This window comes from Podarcis vaucheri, assembly GCF_965113315.1.
Source record: "Podarcis vaucheri genome assembly, chromosome: 4".
NCBI classification, from domain to species: domain Eukaryota; kingdom Metazoa; phylum Chordata; class Lepidosauria; order Squamata; family Lacertidae; genus Podarcis; species Podarcis vaucheri.
This window is the reverse complement of record NC_138762.1, coordinates 6,389,844-6,409,476: the sequence shown is the minus strand read 5'-3', so window position 1 is coordinate 6,409,476 and position 19,633 is coordinate 6,389,844. Positions and strand designations below refer to the sequence as shown.

Genomic DNA, 19,633 nt, shown 5'->3' with positions numbered 1-19,633 from the left:
TTAAATTTTTTGGGGCCCCAAGAGAGTGGGGCCCTAAGCTATAGCTTGTTTAGCTTATACGTAAATCCGGCACTGAGGCCAGGAGAGCAACAGCTGATGGCCTTCCTTGTCCATCTGGACAGGAAAAAGATTTTTTGCCAAGTGAATGCTGGGGGGGGGGGAGCACCAGGCAGGTGACTTCGTAGGAACGTGGCTCCCGGCTCTCAGCCCATCCCTGTGACTGATGGCCCCTCGAGGGCACAGCGCACCTCGAGATAGGCTCTGCTTAATGGGCTTCCTTTCCCGGCTGTGTGAGAATAATGATGTTCCGATGGATGTCTCAGGCGCTGACATCAGTCACTGCCAGTGGCTATGGGACCCTGCTTAATGGCCTGGAGAGTCATGAACTCATCTCTCCTCCAGGCCTGCTGAAGCTCTCCATCACAGACAAATGGCAAGACATCGGGTTTGACGGCTCTCGGTGCCAGCCTCTCTGTTATGCTGAGATGATCTTATTGCCTCGTTGTTGTTGTTTTTTAAAAAAGTGACAGCAACTCCTCTGCTCCCCCCACCAACCTTCACGCAGAGCAAGGTTGTGAGGCTTTTGGAAAAGCTTCAATAGCTATGTCGTACCTCTGCTGTCAGGGACGCTGGTGGCGCTGTGGGTTAAACCACAGAGCCTAGGGCTTGCTGATCAGAAGGTCAGCGGTTTGAATCCCCGTGATGGGGTGAGCTCCTGTTGCTCAATCCCTGCTCCTGCCAACCTAGCAGTTCGAAAGCACGTCAAAGTGCAAGGAGATAAATAGCTACCGCTCCGGCGGGAAGGGAAACGGTGTTTCCATGCACTGCTCTGGTTCGCCAGAAGCAGCTTAGTCATGCTGGCCACATGACCCGGAAGCTGTCTGTGGACAAATGCTCGCTCCCTCAGCCAATACAGCGAGATGAGCGCTGCAACCCCAGAGTCGTCCGCAACTGGACTTAACTGTCAGAGGTACCGTTACCTTTTTACCTCTGCTGTCAAATGTTGGGTGCCGGTTGCTGCTGTACATAAGAACTATAAGAAAAGCTTGCTGGATCAGGCCAATAGTTCTCCCTAGTCCAGCATCCTGTTCTCACAGGGGCTGGCCAGATGCCTCTGGGAAACCCAAAATCAGGATTCGAACACAAGAGCACTCCCCTTGTGGTTTCCGGCAACTGGTTTTCAGAAGCATTTCTGCCTCCAGTGGTGGAGGCAGAGCCACCCTGGCTATTAGCCATCGATAGCCCTCTCCATGAATTTATCTCACCCTCTTTTAAAACCATCCACATTGCTGGCCATCCCTGTCTCCTGTGGAAGTGAGTCCCACATGTTAACTGCTACAAGGCCGGCCTAGACAGGACCAGCTTCCTGGCTGCAAGTTTTCAGATTATTTCACTGCAAACAGGGTTTCATCTGGAGTATTCCGAAGACCTCACCTGCTGAAAGACTGAAACTCTCCCTGCAACCCATTCTGAATAACAAGAATGGGTGTATTTCTGAAAACCAAGATCATCTGTTGTGCTCTGGAGGATGGATCAAGCAATTGAAATGCAAATAAAAGAAACCCGAAATGCATTTTTTAAGGGAAAAGGAACCCCACGACATAGGAGTCCATTGTTTGAACATGCAGAGACCTGATGAATGAGATTGGCTGTTTGTGTTTGGCAACTGGGGATTTTGTTTCTCCTTCATAGAAGAGTGAAACTAAGTATGTACAAAAGTACATAAAAAAACCAGGAACTGCAGCATAGATTTCCCCTTGGAGCAGAGGAGGAGCCCATCTTCTTCCTGTGCCTTGAATTCCAATGCCAGACATACTAACTGAACACTGATTCAGTTTACTGCCCGGCCCTCTTCACACGCTGCCTCCTTTAAAAAAGAATAAGAATTTTAAAAGCACAGAATGTACACCTCATTCAGTTTTGTTCCTCCTTGGGGAAGGGGGAGGGAATCGGTTTTGCAAAAGTTTGAAAAACAGCTCCAGGGGAAGTGGCTGTGGCAACATAGGGAGGGAACAAATCAGCACTGTGCACGGCCAGATTCAGCTGTGAGCCGGCCAATCAGGGCTGTGGCCAGCCAGCTTCAGCTGCCAGCAGGAGGAATAGGTTATCTCTTCCCTTCCTTCAGCAGCCACGAAATTAAAAGACACCTGCTTCTTGGGAGAAAAGCAATGACAAACCTAGACAGCATCTGAAAAAGCAGAGACATCACCTTGCCAACAAAGGTCCATATAGTTAAAGCCATGGTTTTCACAGTAGTGATGTATGGAAGTGAGAGCTGGACCATAAAGAAGGCTGATCGCCAGAGAATTGATGCTTTTGAATTATGGTGCTGGAGGAGACTCTTGAGAGTCCCATGGACTGCAAGAAGATCAAACCTCTCCATTCTGAAGGAAATCAGCCCTGAGTGCTCACTGGAAGGACAGATCCTGAAGCTGAGGCTCCAATATTTTGGCCACCTCATGAGAAGAGAAGACTCCCTGGAAAAGACCCTGATGCTGGGAAAGATGGAGGGCACAAGGAGAAGGGGACGACAGAGGACAAGATGGTGGGACAGTGTTCTCGAAGCTACCAGCATGAGTCTGACGAAACTGCAGGAGGCAGTGGAAGACAGGAGTGCCTGGCGTGCTCTGGTCCAGGGGGTCACGAAGAGTCGGACACCACTAAATGACTAAACAACAACAAGCCCTTCCTTCCTTCCTTCCAAATCATTTCATAGAAGGTTGAACATCTGAACAAAACTAAGACAACAGATGCACCACACAAATTATATATGTCTGGATGCACCCATGAATTTTGAGATCTGGCGCCTATTCTGGTTCCCGTGCTTTCAAGATTGCTGATGTCACCAACTTGTTCAGGATGGTTAAAGCAAAGAGGGATTGCAGAACTTTTCCAAACTGAGTGGGTGGGTGGTAAAATGGCAAATGCAAATCAGTGTCAGCTGGTGCAAATTTATGCATATTAGGGCAAAAAGCAACAACCCTGAAACCTTAGTTTCACCTCTGCACTCCTGGGGTCTGAACTGACAGCGACAGACTAGGACTGAGACCTTGGGGTCAATGAAAAGATTGGCACGGCATGGAGCAGCTGTGGAAACGGCAAATTACATGCTAGGGGCCGTTAGGAAAGGAACTGGAAATAAAACTGCCAATATCATAATGCTGTTACAGTGAATAAAATTAAGCACAGTGTGGGGAAAAGCAGATTGAGAGAAGCTTTTCTCTTCCACATAATATTAGAACTCTGGGACAGACATCCAATGAACCTGAATGTTGGAAATTTCAGGGCATACTTTCTCACCCCCCAAACCCCCCCCCCAACTTCACATAGCACAGAGTTTACCTATGGACAAACTGTTTATTGATAATAATCAGCTAAATAGTTTGAGGATCTATATAACTTTGTAACATGCAGAAAACAGCATTCTCAGAGAAATCAAAGACTGGAACTGAGGGAAGCCGGGTGGGGTGGGGTGGGTGGGTTTTGTGTGGGAGCGTGGGGGGAGGGAGAAAAAATGGGGGAAAAAATAAGGATGATATGTTTCTGGATACAGTCATACCTTGAGTTGAATGTGCTTCGGGTTGAGCGCGTTCGAGTTGCGCTCCGTGGCAACCCGGAAGTAGCGGAGCATGTTACTTCCGGGTTTCGCCGCTCGCGCATGCACAGATGCTCGAAATGACGTCACGTGCATGTGCAGAAGTGGCAAAATGTGACCTGCGCACGTGCAGACATGCCATCACATCTTGTGTTCCGTTTGGGATGTGAACGGGGCTCCAGGACAGATCCCATTCGCATCCCGAGGTACCACTGTAATAGGTTTTGTTTTAATTTTGAATAGAAAATAAATAAATAAAAGACACGGACCAGGAAAGTGCACACTCCTGCCTAAAAAACCACAAAGGGAAGGAACGCCTTGGGGCATCTGCCATCAGCACAAGTAGATGCCTTTCTCTGCCCTAGCTGCAACAAAACATGTCTCTCCTGTATTGGTCTCTGCAGCCACAGCAGGCGCTGTAACTCTCTGATGGTTTGACTTCACCCCCAAAGAACACTCCTCAATTGGGATGGTGCCCTCAGTGCAATCCCCCGGGCACCTCCTGGCATTCTCAGGGGCCGGGCTGTGGTGCCTTGACTGGACAGCTGCTGCGCTGCTTCAGCACCCTGGGGATGCTGGACAGCTCCTTGGCCTTGTCGAACAGAAACCAAGCCCCACCACAGAGGAGGAGGCGGAGGCGGCGGCAGAAAGTTAGAGACAACTGCAAGTCCATTCTCAGTCTCCCTCCCTTGATGCTGGAAGTATGCTGATCCTGTGGGATATCCGTGAGGCGAGGTCCGTGTCCAGTCCGAGGTTGAGGGTGCAGTATGGAGGCAGTCCGTCAGAGCTGAAGCTGGGTCCAAAGCAGGGAGTTGGGTGAGGTCAGGAGCTCCGGCAGAAGAGCAGGACAGGGTGCAGGCAGGAACTGGCTACCAACAATGTTGCACCCGCAACCTGGGGCTGGCTGACTTTTATCTGCCCTGAGGCATAGGGCGGCCCCGATCCTCTGGTGACTCGCCTCTCCTGGCCTGGAGGCGAGCACTCCTCCTGCGGGAACTTAGTTCACTCCGCCTCTCTGCCCTGAGCCTCTACAGCTCAGGAGAGGCTGGAGGGTTACTGGACCCAGAGGCAACCTCAGTTTCCTCTGACGGGGCTGAGAGTGGAGCACCTGCAGGCAATGGGTCCTCCATCACCTCCGGAGCCAGAGCAGACTCAGCTGATGCCTGCACCTGAGGATCCAGCACAGGTGAGGACCCTTCAGGCTCATGCCCCAGCCCCGGCTCAGCTGGTCCTGGAGGCGGGGACTCCTGTGCAGGCTGGGATCCCTCAGGTTCAGAATCCGAGTCCGAATCCCAGGCCATCACAGGAAGCTCAGCTCGGCAGCCTGCAGGTCGCTCCCGAATTTCCACGATCCTAGGGCTGGTTTCCAATGCTGCCGATCGAAAGACACATTCCGGCTGTCTCTTAGAATAGAATAGAATCATAGAATCATAGAGTTGGAAGAGACCACTAGGGCCATCGAGTCCAACCCCCTGCCAAGCAGGAAACACCATCAGAGCACTCCTGACATATGGTTGTCAAGCCTCTGCTTAAAGACCTCCAAAGTAGGAGACTCCACCACACTCCTTGGCAGCAAATTCCACTGTCAAACAGCTCTTACTGTCAGGAAGTTCTTCCTAATGTTTAGGTGGAATCTTCTTTCTTGTAGTTTGGCTCCATTGCTCCGTGTCCGCTTCTCTGGAGCAGCAGAAAACAACCTTTCTCCCTCCTCTATGTGACATCCTTTTATATATTTGAACATGGCTATCATATCACCCCTTAACCTCCTCTTCTCCAGGCTAAACATGCCCAGCTCCCTTAACCATTCCTCATAAGGCATCGTTTCCAGGCCTTTGACCATTTTGGTTGCCCTCCTCTGGACACGTTCCAGTTTGTCAGTGTCCTTCTTGAACTGTGGTGCCCAGAACTGGACACAGTACTCCAGGTGAGGTCTGCTCTTGCTGCTCTCGTGCGTGAATCCTGCTTGATGGCTTCCCAAAAGGGGCAGCTGGTTGGCCTGTGTGAGAACAGGAAGCTGGACTAGATGGGTCTCCTTTGGCCAGATCCAGCTGGCTGTTCTTAATGCTCTTATTTGGAGAGATCCAGGTTGGCAAAGACTGATTTTTAGCATGTTATTAATCTCTCCCTCCCTCTCTCTCTTTCCCGCAGGCCGTTTACTCATCCCAGCCAATTAATCACCTGCCTGTCAAACAGCATCTGCCACAAATCTCAGCCGCGCAGGCCATCCAAAGTGGCCATATTGGGCCCATAGACCGAGGCAGACCAACTGTCCTCATTCTGCAGCGCTGAGAGCCTCCTGTTTTGCTAGGCACAGGTCTCTGGGCACAGATGGTTGCAAATCGAGAAGCAAGACTTTTAAAGAAGTTTACATTTCTGTCTCATATCAAAGGGTCGTTATTCCCTGCCCCCGCCATGAAAAACAACCGCTCAGAGTCGTGACTGATGTGGATCTGATGAAGGAAAGCAAGTGACAGCCTATGGTTTCCATATGATGAAGTGGCCCACAATAACCCCTTATCTTTCCCACCAACAGCCGGAGAGGAGGAAATCGATTGCTTGCTGCATTAACAGAAGAAGAGGCATTTGGATGATTGCAATGGCCAGTCTAGTCCAGTATCCTGTTTCCACAAGGGCCAGCAAAATGCCCGTTATCCTGCAAGCAGGATTCGAACACAAGACCCGTCTCCCCTCCTGTGGTTTCCAGCAAGTGGGATTCAGAAGCCTTTGACTGTGGAGGCAGAGCAGAGCCCTTGTGGCTCATGGCCATTGATAGACCTCTTGCACCCAGTACTTGGCTGCTCCTTCTGGGGGAGAAGAAAGCCGTCTGCGGTGACCAAGTCAACCAGAAGTTGAAATTCAGGCAGGCCAGGCCAGCGCCATGATCGAGGGCACCAACTCTCCTTTTTTAGATTTTTATTTATTAACTTTTCACAAACAAAAGACAATTAATCAAACATTTCCCAGTAAACATTCACTTTGAAAAGTCGACATCCCTCCCACCCTTCCATGTTTCCTCATGGTTATCTTTTGCTGCTGTGTACCAAAATGAATCTATAACTTCTTTTCTCAGCGTTATTACAAAAGAACTTTAACTGCTGAACTTACTCCAAACCTGCAAGCATGCCAACATGTTTACAATATTTTTTTAAAATATAACCTACAAACATTTTCCAATCCTCCTTGAAATCTATTTCATTTTGCTCTCTGGTTTTGCAAGTTAAACTTGCTAATTCTGCATATTCCATCAGTTTCAACTGCCAATAAGGGGTGCCAACTCCTAGGGGCCCTGGTGCCTTTGACACCCCCACCCCCGAACAAGGCCAGATTTAGGTTTGATGAGACCCTAAACTACGGTAATGGGGCCCTTTATATGTCCAGCTGTCCTTTGTCAACAACAAATTGACGCTGTTTTTGTGTGTTAAATATATGCTATATGGTAATTGATGGACGGAAAGGTTGGTGGTTTGAATCCCCGTGACAGGGTGAGCTCATGTTGTTCAGTCCCAGCGCCTGCCAACCTAGCAGTTAAAAGCACATCAAAGTGCAAGTAGATAAATAGGTACCTCTCTGGCGGGAAGGTAAACGGCATTTCTGTGCGCTGCTCTGGTTTTGCCAGAAGTGGCTTAGTCCTGCTGGCCACATGACCCGGAAAAACTGTCTGTGGACAAACGCCGGCTCCCTCAGCCTATAGAGCGAGATGAGCACCGCAACCCCAGAGTGCGACTGGACTTAACGGTCAGGGGGTCCCTTTACCCCTTTACCTTTACCTTTAATAGGTATCTAAAGCCATTTCCACATGCAGAATGTAGGCACTCTATATATAGAAATGAGGAAACCAGCGAGTGTTAGGCAAGCTGATATCTCTCTGGAGAGGGGCAGGAGTTATGTGGGGCTGGGAGAGGATCCCATCTCAGGGCCCAGCAAATTCCTTGACAAGGAGCCGAGCTCAACAGATTCCCAGATCTCATTTGGTTTTTCTGGCCGTCAATGGATCTGCAGCGAGACAGTCTCAAGCAAATGCCCAAAGCATCCCACTGCTATGGAGGACCTGCAGTTCCTAAATGCTCCTTTGTCGAAAGATCTGAAACCTTTCAAGCAGCAATTGCAAACTCCGGGAGTCCCGGGGAGCTGGGTTAAATGTGCAAACCCGCCGTGCTAATGAAATATTCCCAAAGCACCGTGGCAGCTTGCAAATCACACCTTTTGCAAAGAACAGAGAAACAGCAACCTTAAAAAAAAAGAAAGATTGCAATTAAGAGATTAGAGAAAGCGGTTTGCTGCATTTTTCTTCCCTGCCAGTTTGTTTTTTCACTGCTCCACCTCAGCAAAGTTGCAGAAGGGGGGCTGGCATTTAACTACAGATGGCATTGAATGAGCACAGAGCAAACTCTCTTGAACCCGGGCTGTGTCGCCAGCTTCACCAGTTTTTCATTGGGTGATGATAGGAAAAGTTGTTTGTTTGTTTTTTAAAAAAATGATGTTATCATTTTTTTGGGAGGTGGGCGGGGTTCAGTCTGGATGATGCCCTAAGCCCCTTGTCATTCTTGGAGTCTTGTACCCGGGGAGGGTTAGAATCTAAGAGAAGATACTAGACTGGTGACTAGGAGCGGCTGCCGAGACCACATAACACCGCTCCTGAAAGACCTACATTGGCTCCCAGTATGTTTCCAGGCACAATTCAAAGTGTTGGTGTTGACCTTTAAAGTCCAGTAGACCTGAATGAGCGTCTCCACCCCCATCGTTCAGCCCAGACACTGAGGTCCAGCTCCAAGGGCCTTCTGGCAGTTCCCTCCCTGCGAGAAGTGAGGTTACAGGGAACCAGGCAGAGGGTCTTCTCGGTGGTGGTGCCAGCCCTGTGGAACATCCTCCCATCAGATGTCAAGGAAAGAATCAACTATCTGACGTTTAGAAGACATCTGAAGGCAGCCCTCTTTAATGACTGTTTTAATGTACAGTGGTACCTCGGGTTAAGAACTTAATTCGTTCTGGAGTTCCGTTCTTAACCTGACACTGTTCTTAACCTGAGGTACCGTTTTAGCTAATGGGGCCTCCTGCTGCCACTGTACCACTACCATGTGATTTCTGTTCTCATCCTGAAGCAAAGTTCTTAACCCAAGGTACAATATTTAACCTGAGGTACTATACTTAGGTTGCATACACGTGCAAATAACGAGCACGTATCCTAAAGGCACCACTGACCTTTATTTCAAGGAAGATGAACCCTGAGGAAGGGCCTGGGAACCCTGGATTCTCTCACTGCTCAAAGGTTAGGGTAGTGTAAAACACAACTATAGGGTTTTCCCATTTTGCTAGAGTTCCAGTTGACTACACTAAATTAGCACACAAATCTCATCTGTAGTCAGCACCTAAAATTAATAGTTAGAGAAATAGGACTGACTTCCGTTCTCACACTTCCCAAGCCTGGAAAGTAAACACAGACATGTGATGTAATAATCACACACCCAGCAACGGAGGAGTGAAATGCTAACAAGGGGACCGGAAGGGTCATCTAGCCCTAACCCCCTGCAACGCAGGAAGCATCCCTGACGGATGGCCATCCAACCTTGGCTTAAGGCCTTCTAGGTTGATACTCATCACTTCCTCCAGTGGGAGTGAGTTCCACAGTTCAATTCTGTGCGGACGGACCTTTTCCTGCCCGTCTGCTTCTGCCAGGCAGTGTGGCGCCCCCAGGGTTTTTCCAGGAGATGAAAGCAAAGCCTACACTGCGGGAGCCCACAAAGTGTGTTTCGAAGGTGACAAAATAAACCCGCGGCCAACAACCTTGAGGGCATGGAAGGAAAGTGCACGTGTGATATAGAGGCATAGATCTGGCTGTCTTCCTTTTCATGTCAGCCTCCATTTCCAATTTATCTCCGGTTCCGTTTGATGTGTTTCGTGGATGCAATTAACAGCGGCTCGCCACGCAGCTAAACGAGATGAAATATGCCTTGCTGGCAAAGGCGGGGTTGGCATGAATCATCTCCGTCAGTTTTTAAAAGAATGCAAATCATAAACACACACACACACACCCTTTGGAAGTTGAACAAAAATGATCGCGCTGTATACTTGCGTTTTCTCGCCTCCTGGGGTAGCACTGCCATCCCACACGCGTAAAAAAAAAAATCCAAAATCAGATGCATGTTGGATTGCCTGCCTATTGTACTTCGCTGCCTACATGCCTGCCCCCTGTGTGTCAATCTGAAGCGCAACACACTTCTCTTGACAGCGCTTCAGAGACAGGTTTTCCTCCGCCCCTCCCTCTCTGCAAAAGCGACAGAAACAAATCAAATCTCTCCCTCTCTCTCTCTCTCTCGGTCTCTAATTTGTTGCTATTATTATTCCCAATATGCGCTTATTGCCATGCTGCACAGAAATGGGCCCTGCCGTTTGGCGGAGGGGTAATTCGTCGCTTTCCTGATCGCCCACGGTGAGCAGCGATTACCCCCCAGGCGAACAAGCGAGCGAGCGAGGAGTGGGGCCTCCCTGCTGGTCCTGCCCTTCTCCCTCTATTTGGAGAGATTAGTGGTGGCCTTAACCTCTTTATAACACAGGGAAGGGGGAAGAGAGTGGCGTGAGCCCCATTTTGGCCCTTTTGATCCCTGGGGAAAGATCACCCCTGCCATTAGAGGACTTGGTGGCTGTGAGCTATTGACACCGTTGGACTTCTTAGAGCTTGGCTGCATCTTCTGGTCTAGGTTTTATTTTGCAGGGTGATGGGGAGGCGACAAAGACACCCCACGAAATTGGGAGGCAGTCACATCTCACTGAAATTTCAGGGTTTCGGAGATTTGGCTGGCCTTAGGCAAGGGGGCTGAGGGCGTTTATTTTTCCTCTTTTCTTTCTTTCCTCCCCCCTTTTTAAAAAAAGGCTTTTAAAGAAATGGGTGGGCAGTTGATTGTCTGAATCCCAGGGAAGTTTGCATGCACTTTGTACATGTGGTATTATTTCTCCCTTCCCAAGAGAGCCAGTGTGGTGCAGTGGTTAAGAGTGATAGTCTCATAATCTGGTGAACCAGGTTTGCTTCCCCGCTCCTCCACCTGCAGCTGCTGGGTGACCTTGACCTAGTCACACTTCTCTGAAGCCTCTCAGCCCCACTCACCCCACAGAGTGTTTGTTGTGGGGGAGGAAGGGAAAGGAGATTGTGAGCCGCTTTGAGACTCCTTCGGGTAGTGATAAAGCGGGGTATCAAATCCAAACTCTTCTTCAGAAGGTCCCAGGTTCAGTCCCAAATGACTTTTCTATGTAGGGCTGGGAAAGTCCCAGGTCCAAAACCCTGAAGGCATCTAGGCAGGAAGAACCAGCTGCACAAATATAGGACGGGGGACACCTGGCTTACTAGCAGTACATGTGGAAAGGATCTAGGGATCTTGGTAGACCACAGGCTGAACATGAGTCCACAGTGTGATGCAGCAGCAAAAAAGCTAGTGCCATTCTAGGCTGCATCAACAGAAGTCTAATGTCCCTCTCAAGGGAAGTCATGGTCCCACTCTATCTGTTCTGTCTTGGTCAGACCACACCTGGAGTCCTGTGTCCAGTTCTGGGCACCACATTAAGAAGGATGTTGAGAAGCTGGAAGGTGTGCAGAGGAGAGAGACCAGGATGATCAAGGGTCTGGAAGGCAAGCCGTATGAGGAACGGTTGAAGGAGCTGGGGAGGTTAAGCCTGGGAAAGAGGAGGCTGAGAGGAGATTGTTGTTGTTTAGTCGTTTAGCCGTGTCCGACTCTTCGTGACCCCATGGACCAGAGCACGCCAGGCACTTCTGTCCTCCACTGCCTCCCGCAGTTTGATCAGACTCATGCTGGTAGCTTCAAGAACACCATCCAACCATCTCATTCTCTGTCGTCCCCTTCTCCTTGTGCCCTTCATCTTTCCCAACATCAGGGTCTTTTCCAGGGAGTCTTCTCTTCTCATGAGGTGGCCAAAGTATTGCAGCCTCAGCTTCACGATCTGTCCTTCCAGTGAGCGCTCAGGGCTGATTTCCTTCAGAATGGAGAGGTTTGATCTTCTTGCAGTCCATGGGACTCTCAAGAGTCTCCTCCAGCACCATAATTCAAAAGCATCAATTCTTCGGCGATCAGCCTTCTTTATGGTCCAGCTCTCACTTCCATACATCACTACTGGGAAAACCATAGCTTTAAGTATACGGACCTTTGTTCGCAAGGTGATGTCTCTGCTTTTTAAGATGCTGTCTAGGTTTGCCATCGCCTTTCTCCCAAGGAGCAGGCGTCTTTCAATTTCGTGACTGCTGCCACCATCTGCAGTGATCATGGAGCCCAAGAAAGTAAAATCTCTCACTGCCTCCATTTCTTCCCCTTCTATTTGCCAGGAGATGATGGGACCAGTGGCCATGATCTTCGTTTTTTTGATGTTGAGCTTCAGACCATATTTTGCGCTCTCCTCTTTCACCCTCATTAAAAGGTTCTTTAATTCCTCTTCACTTTCTGCCATCAAGGTTGTGTCATCTGCATATCTGAGGTTGTTGATATTTCTTCCGGCAATCTTAATTCCGGCTTGGGATTCATCCAGCCCAGCCTTTCGCATGATGAATTCTGCATATAAGTTAAATAAGCAGGGAGACAATATACAGCCTTGCCGTACTCCTTTCCCAATTTGGAACCAGTCAGTTGTTCCATATCCAGTTCTAACTGTAGCTTCTTGTCCCACATAGAGATTTCTCAGGAGACAGATGAGGTGATCAGGCACTCCCATTTCTTTAAGAACTTGCCATAGTTTGCTGTGGTCAACACAGTCAAAGGCTTTTGCATAGTCAATGAAGCAGAAGTAGATGTCTTTCTGGAACTCTCTGGCTTTCTCCATAATCCAGCGCATGTTTGCAATTTGGTCTCTGGTTCCTCTGCCTCTTCTAAATCCAGCTTGCACTTCTGGGAGTTCTCGGTCCACATACTGCTTGAGTCTTCCTTGTAGAATTTTAAGCATAACCTTGCTAGCGTGTGAAATGAGTGCAATTGTGCGGTAGTTGGAGCATTCTTTGGCAGAGAGGAGATAGCCATCTTCAAATATCTGAAGGCCTTTCACATGGAGGAGGGAACAAGCTTGTTTTCTCCTGCTCTGGAAGGTAGGACTCGAACCCATGGCTTCAAGTTACAAGAAAGGAGATTCCAACTAAACATCAGGAAGAGCTTTCTGACAGCAAGAATTGTTTGGCAGTGGAACAGTCTCCTTTGGAAGCTGGTGGACTCTTGCTCCTTGGAGACTTTTAAGCAGAGATCGGACGGCCATCTGCCATGGATGCTTTAGCTGAGATTCCTGCCTTGAAGGGGGTTGGACTAGATGACGCTTGTGGTCCCTTCCAAATCTATGATTCTGTGAGAGCTTCTGCCAGTCAGTGTAGACAATACTGAGCTAAGTGGACCAAAGGTCTGACTCACAGAGGGCAACTCCCTGGGGCAGAGGAGGGGCCATGGCTGGATGAGATAGCATCCACCTTGCAGGCAGATAGTCTCAGTCTGGCCTCCAGTGGCAACTCCAGGTAGAGTGGAAAGGCCCCCAAAGCCTGCACAGATGCTGCCGGTCAGAGCAGGCAGTTCTGAACTAAGTGGTCTAAAGGTTTGATTTAGTACAATGCAGCTTCCTGATTATCTTAACTGAGATGACTCGAACATCTTTTGCAAAAGAAGCCGTCCCTGAAATGGGGGGAGCAGTTTCATCCAGGTGCCAAGAAAGGGTGAAGAAGCGAGCTCCTCTCGCCCCCCCCCCCCCGCCTCATCTGCTATCTCCAGAAAAAAAGTGCTGAAAGTCCCTATGAGCAAACAGACCTTAAAATGAATAGCAGGCCATAAACCTCCGGCAGCTCCCGTGTGTGCAAGGCTATAAAAGCACAAGAAGTGTCCTGATAAGCAAACATTTGCCACCGGAATAGCGGCTGTGCAACTGAAGGACTGTTAAAATCACTCCTGCAGCCGTGCCCCAGTGCAATGCCTCCGTCAAGGGATGGCCGTTCACCATTCCTTTAAGAGCAATTCATTAGCCAGCTAAGTTGTTTGCTCCCATTTGGGCTGGCGGCCCTGGAATCTCATCCTGCAACGGAGAGATGGTGCCGCTTGCACCAAGGTGCCAGGGCAACTGGCAGCTTTTATAAGGCCAGTGAGACTTAGGTGGGCTCCTTCCATCATCTGATCCCTCCGAAGCTGGTGGTTGCAGTACCACCTGCCGGCCATATGCAGCGGTGGCGCTGCAGCATAGCCAACATTCATGTTCCCTGATCCTGCCAGGCAGTGTGTGGTTATAGGAATCGGTTTGCTCGGCTTATCAAGCAGTTCTTCCCCAAGCGGGGAGTTTCTGCTTGCCCAGGCAAGGAGGCTCTGGGACCCTCATGACCAAGGGTCATGGGAGAAAGGGAGAAAGGTTGTTTTCTACTGCTCCAGAGAAGCGGACATGGAGCAATGGATCCAAACTACAAGAAAGAAGATTCCACCTAAACATTAGGAAGAACTTCCTGACAGTAAGAGCTGTTCGACAGTGGAATTTGCTGCCAAGGAGTGTGGTGGAGTCTCCTACTTTGGAGGTCTTTAAGCAGAGGCTTGACAACCATATGTCAGGAGTGCTCTGGTGGTGTTTCCTGCTTGGCAGGGGGTTGGACTCGATGGCCCGTCTCTTCCAACTCTATGATTCTAGGATTCTATGATTCTAAGGGCAGCTAGGAGCAAACTGACTTAGCTGGGCTGCAGATTTTAACCTACATTGCAGGGGGTTGGGCTGGATGACCCGTGGGACCCCTTCCAAATCTACAATTCTGTGATTCTAACAAAAGACGCCCTCAAGTCTTAGGAAACCAAGCCTTATGAGGGAACCTTGCCGACCCCTGCTCTAAGTTGAGCACTGCTTGTCTGTTTATACGGTCGATTTGCAACTGGCGTGGGGCTTACATCCTCGAACCAACCCCCTTGGAACCGCCCCATCCAAGCAACCTTAGCTTTCTTAACCTGCTGCACTGGAAAGGTCTCCCACCCTATGCAAGGCAGAGAGCTTTTCCTCCTCCTTGCTTAAGAGGCTCTGGAAGGCTCTCACAACATCTCATAGGACCAGCCGAGATCTCATGGGATTCCCTGGATGTTTTTAAGCAGAGGTTGGATGGCCACCTGTCATGGATGCTTCAGTTGAGATCCCTGCATTGCAGGGGGCTGGACTGGTTGACCCTCGGGGGTCCCTTTGCAACTCTACAATTCTATAATTCTACGATCTCACGAGAGCCTCCCGGAGCCCAGTGTGCCAGTCCGAGAGCTGCAAAGGGGCTGGGTGTGGGGAGGCTGACTCCTGGCCGACGGAGGCCGTCTTATCCTCTGGCACTCTGAGGCAGCAGAGCAATATCCACGGAAAACGATTTGTCCGCCTGCCGCTGACTTGTTTGCAGTAGATAACAGCCAGGGGCTGTAAACAGCCTGGGGAGGGCATTAATCTGCCGCTGGCAACTGGCACCTCTCCCAGACTGGCTGTCGGGTTGCAGCCGAGTAGCCGCAAGCGCACCAAAAAGGGCTGGCAGTAAGGAGGGAGAAGCAGAACAGCCGCCTCTGGCCATTTAGGAACTGTAGTTGATGCAGCGCTACAGGATGCTGGCGCTGGTGGGAATTATAGCTCAAAGCAGCTGGAGGGTGCCAAACTGGGAAAGCGTTCTCTAAACCTCCTCGGGGAGATTTTAGCTCTTAGATTTCTCCTTTCTGTCCTAGTCCCACAGTCAGTGCAATAGAGCAGGGCAGCTGAGCAGGCAGTAGCTGTATATGTAGTTTAATGAGTGAAATAGAATAAAAGATTTTGAGTCTCGGGGGTGTGGAGAGTATGGTCTTTTGGTTGCTATTTTGCTAATGCTGTTAATTATTGTTTCGACGATCGTAAATGCAGTCTTGATTTGTTAATCATATAATAAGGCTTTTGCTTTAATTGTGACATTTAGCTCATTTTTTAGTTGTTGCTTTTTTTTGCAGTGGCTTATAGATTGCAATTGTTTTACCGGTGATTTGTTAATTATTCTATATGATTTGTGATGCCCTATTATGTTCTACCTGTTATTTCTCATAGAATCACAAGAGTTGGAAGAAAACCATCTAATCCAATTCCCTGCAATGCGGGAATATGTCATAATCGCACTCTAACCAACTAAGCAATTGTAAGGCGCTTTGGGAATCATCTGAATGAAAAGCGGCATAGAAATATAATCAATCAATCAATCAATCAGTCCATCAATCAATCAATCAATCAACCAATCAATCCATCCATCAATTCCTCTTGCTTTCTGGTCTCAGTGGTGGTGCAATAGTTAAAAGTGTCAGTCTAAGGCCTGGGAGACCAGGGTTCAAATCTCCACTCGGTTGCTTGAATCGCACTGGGTGACCTTAGGTCACAGTGGCTGCCTCCCAGCTTAGCATACCTCGCAGTGTTGTTGTGAGGGCGAAATGGGGAACATGAAAACTGTGCACGCCCCTTTGAGCTCATTGGAGGAAAGGTAAAGGTAAAGGACCCCTGACAGTTAAGTCCAGTTGCGAACGACTCTGGGGTTGCGTCGCTCATCTCGCTGTACTGGCCAAGGGAGCCGATGTTTGTACGCAGACATTTTTTTCCGGGTCATGTGGCCAGCATGACTAACCCACTTCTGGTGAACCAGAGCAGCGCACAGAAATGCCGTTTACCTTCCCGCTGGAGCGGTACCTATTTATCTACTTGCACTTTGAGGTGCTTTCGAATTGCTAGGTTGGCAGGAGCAGGGACCGAGCAACAGGAGCTCACCCCGCCGCGGGGATTCGAACCGCCGACCTTCTGATCGCCAAGCCCTAGGCTCAGTAGTTTAGACCACAGCGCCACCCGCATCCCTTGGAGGAAAGTTAGGGTATTAGTAAAATAAGTAAATGAAATCAATAGCTACCTGAGAAGGCTGCCCTCAACCTGCAGTGGCTTTGACCAAGAAGACTGCATATTGTGCTTCGGTTGAACAGACCCTTGGCCTGTTCTTGGCAGGCTTTAGCGAAGGGTTATAAAGCTCCGTATCTTGTATGCACACAGCGAGAGTGCCTTTATGTGCATCTATCTATCTCTGTGAGGTCACTGAAGTGGATGCACTTTATAGTCCAGATGGGACCAGGAGAACATGCCGCAGTCGAGTGAATCGTAACTCAGATAACAAGTTATTTTTGCAGAGGGAGAGCAATCGCCTTCCCCATAACTGGTTTGTTGACGGTGGCAAGTTGATTTGCAAGTGATAGACAGGCGGCTGCAGATAAAGCAGGGTGATTTGGAATCATTATGGGCAGCTTTGCATCCTTTCCTCTTTCTAGCAGAAACACAAAACCTCTTATTTTTAATAAAAATAATAAAGACTCTCAATAACGTTTGGACAAAAACAGATTTAACAGTTACAGCGGAGGAGCAGGTTTGGAACCACCACACCCTTCAATGGACATGTAATTTTTCCCCTCACCAGGGTCAAGCTAAAAATAAACAGGTTCTTCAAATCCGCTGCAAGACCCAGCTGTGAAGGACGCCAATTGGCTAGCACCTGTGACGCCACGCAAACACCTGCACCGTGTTTGGCTATTGTACATTCTCCAGTCAATATGGAGAATTCTCTCTGCTCAGTATGCATAGCCTTCAAGAAAAATGCCCTTTCCCTGACCTGGAGTACAGAAGTGTGTAGTCTGTGGCACCCACCCTGCAATTCCAATTTGTAAAAATAATAAATAAATAAATAAATAAATAAAAGGTAAATCAGAAACCACCACCAGGAAATTAGCTGTTGTGAATTTGACTGACACAGCTGTGGCTGAGTGAGCTTGTGAAAAGCAAAAGGCTTTGTGAAAGGAAATTTGAGAGTGATCAGACTGGCATGTTCACGTTAAGACCGAGAGGAAAGAAGACAGCAAATGGGCTGAAGTTGTTGGGGATTTTTTTTGTATTAGAGTGCAATCATAGAATCATAGAATTGTAGTGTTGGAAGGACCCCACAGGTCATCTAGTCCAACCCCCTGCAATGCAGGGATCTCAACACGCTGTCCCCCCTCCACTTTGAAACCATACCAGAGCCAGCTTAAAGGTAAAGGTAAAGGGACCCATGAACATAAGGTCCAGTTGCGACCGACTCTGGGGTTGCGGCGCTCATCTCGCTTTACTGGCCAAGGGAGCCGGCGTACAGCTTCCGGGTCATGTGGCCAGCATGACTAAGCACCTTCTGGCGAACCAGAGCAGTGCACGGAAACGCCGTTTACCTTCCCACCGGAGCGGTGCCTATTTATCTACTTCCACTTTGACGTGCTTTTGAACTGCTAGGTTGGCAGGAGCAGGGACCCAGCAATGGGAGCTCACCCCGTCATTGCGGGGATTCGAACCACCGACCTTCTGTTCGACAAGTCCTTGGCTTTGTGGTTTAACCCACAGCGTCACCCGCGTCCCAACAGAGCCAACTAACTTTGCCAATATGCTAGCGGTTTCATTGCTGCACCACTAGGACTATATCTGTAGTATATTAATAGATGGGGAAATAATAAGAACGTTACAGCCGATGCACTCTCTTTCTCGACTAATAAAATCAGTATCACATTCTTTATAGCACAACTCTTGCAGAAGATGGTAATGCTGGTGTTACACTGAGATCTCTTTATATGAAATCCGCCCCCCCCCCCACATAGAGATGATACAGCTTACCCAAGCTTTCCTTCCTGTGGCAACTCATGGGGTGGGTCGTTGCACGTCAGCCGGGTTTCCCCGTCCAGGAGGTAGACATACACTCTTTCCTGAGGGTTAAAGAGCACAGATTGTTATGCCATGTTAAGCCACTGCAGAATAAGTCACAGCGACTATCAATTAGCTACTGGGCTAAATTCATGGTGCTGGTTTGGGTGAATAAAGCCCAGTACAGCTTGGCACCAGAACATCAGAAGGAGCCCTATCTTCCTATATAAATAAAAACATAAGGATGTCATCACGCAGCACCCAATGGAGGATTTGCAGTGCCTCGTCAGAATCCGAGACCCACATGAAGCTTGGGCGCCCGAAAAAGGAGCTGGCTGCTTTTCCCAAGATGAAACAGCGCTGCTTCTGGCTCCAATTAACTCTGATTTGGACATCCGCTTGAGCCTATTAAGTGTGTCAGGGAGGCTGGCAAAGGCGCCCAGGAGACGCCAGGCCATTAGCGCCGAGAGAAGAGGGGGATTGTGGAGGGCAGGCGACAGGCCACAGTACCCAGGCACTGTTGGCACAGCTTTCCGGAATAAAAACCCAACTTCCTGCGTGCCTCCACCCCACCCCATGCCCCAGGTAGCCAGCGTCTTGCAACCTCCCGGAACAGATTAATACTATTTTGCTGCTAATTGTCTCCCAATGTCTTCACCACTGAGGAGCCTCACAATTAAATCCTCTTCAGGGGGGGCTTAGCTGAATGGGCTGGTGTGGCTGTTCTCTTGGCGGACTGGCTCTTCTACCTCCCTCTCTTCTTATTCGATTGCATTGTTTTCTACTGCAGATGAAAATCATTTTCCCCAAAACAAATTTGGGAATTGCCGGGGGTTGGACTGGATGACACTTGAGGTAATAAGAATATTTATACCCCACACATCTGGCTGGGTTTTGCCAGCCACTCTGGGCGGCTCCCAACGGAACACTAAAAACAGAATAAAACTTCAAACATTAAAAGCTTCCCTAAACAGAGGCCCCTTCCAATTGCACAATTCTAAAATCCTAATGGTCCAGGGCAAGCATAGGCAAACTCAGCCCTCCAGATGTTTTGGGACTACAACTCCCATGATCTCTAGCTAACAGGGCCAGAGGTCAGGGATGATGGGAATTGTAGTCCCAAAAAACATCTGAAGGGCTGAATTTGCCTATGCCTGGTCCAGGGTGTGGCCAGAAGATGCTGGGCACCCCAGAAGCAATGCCATCTCTGTGACATAAAATTGAAGAATTTTAAAATTGAACGGAACCCCATGAGACCATCTGGTCCAACCCTCTGCAATGCAAGGATCTCAGCTAAAGTACCCATGGCAACCTCTGCTTAAAAACCTCCAAAGAAGTGGAGTCCACAACCTGTTCCACTTTGAA

The 19,633-nt window shown here is 49.1% G+C and overlaps 1 protein-coding gene across 6 annotated transcripts in view; it reads right to left on the bottom strand.

Moving 5' to 3' along the window:
• The window catches only part of PDE2A (phosphodiesterase 2A), a 394,356-nt gene that overhangs the window by 81,148 nt on the left and 293,575 nt on the right, over positions 1–19,633 (bottom strand). For all 6 annotated transcript variants that reach the window (XM_082219118.1, XM_082219113.1, XM_082219115.1 and 3 more), the window contains one exon: positions 18,242–18,330. In XM_082219118.1, the coding sequence (XP_082075244.1) occupies positions 18,242–18,330 (89 nt within the window). The remainder of the gene's footprint in view (positions 1–18,241; positions 18,331–19,633) is intronic.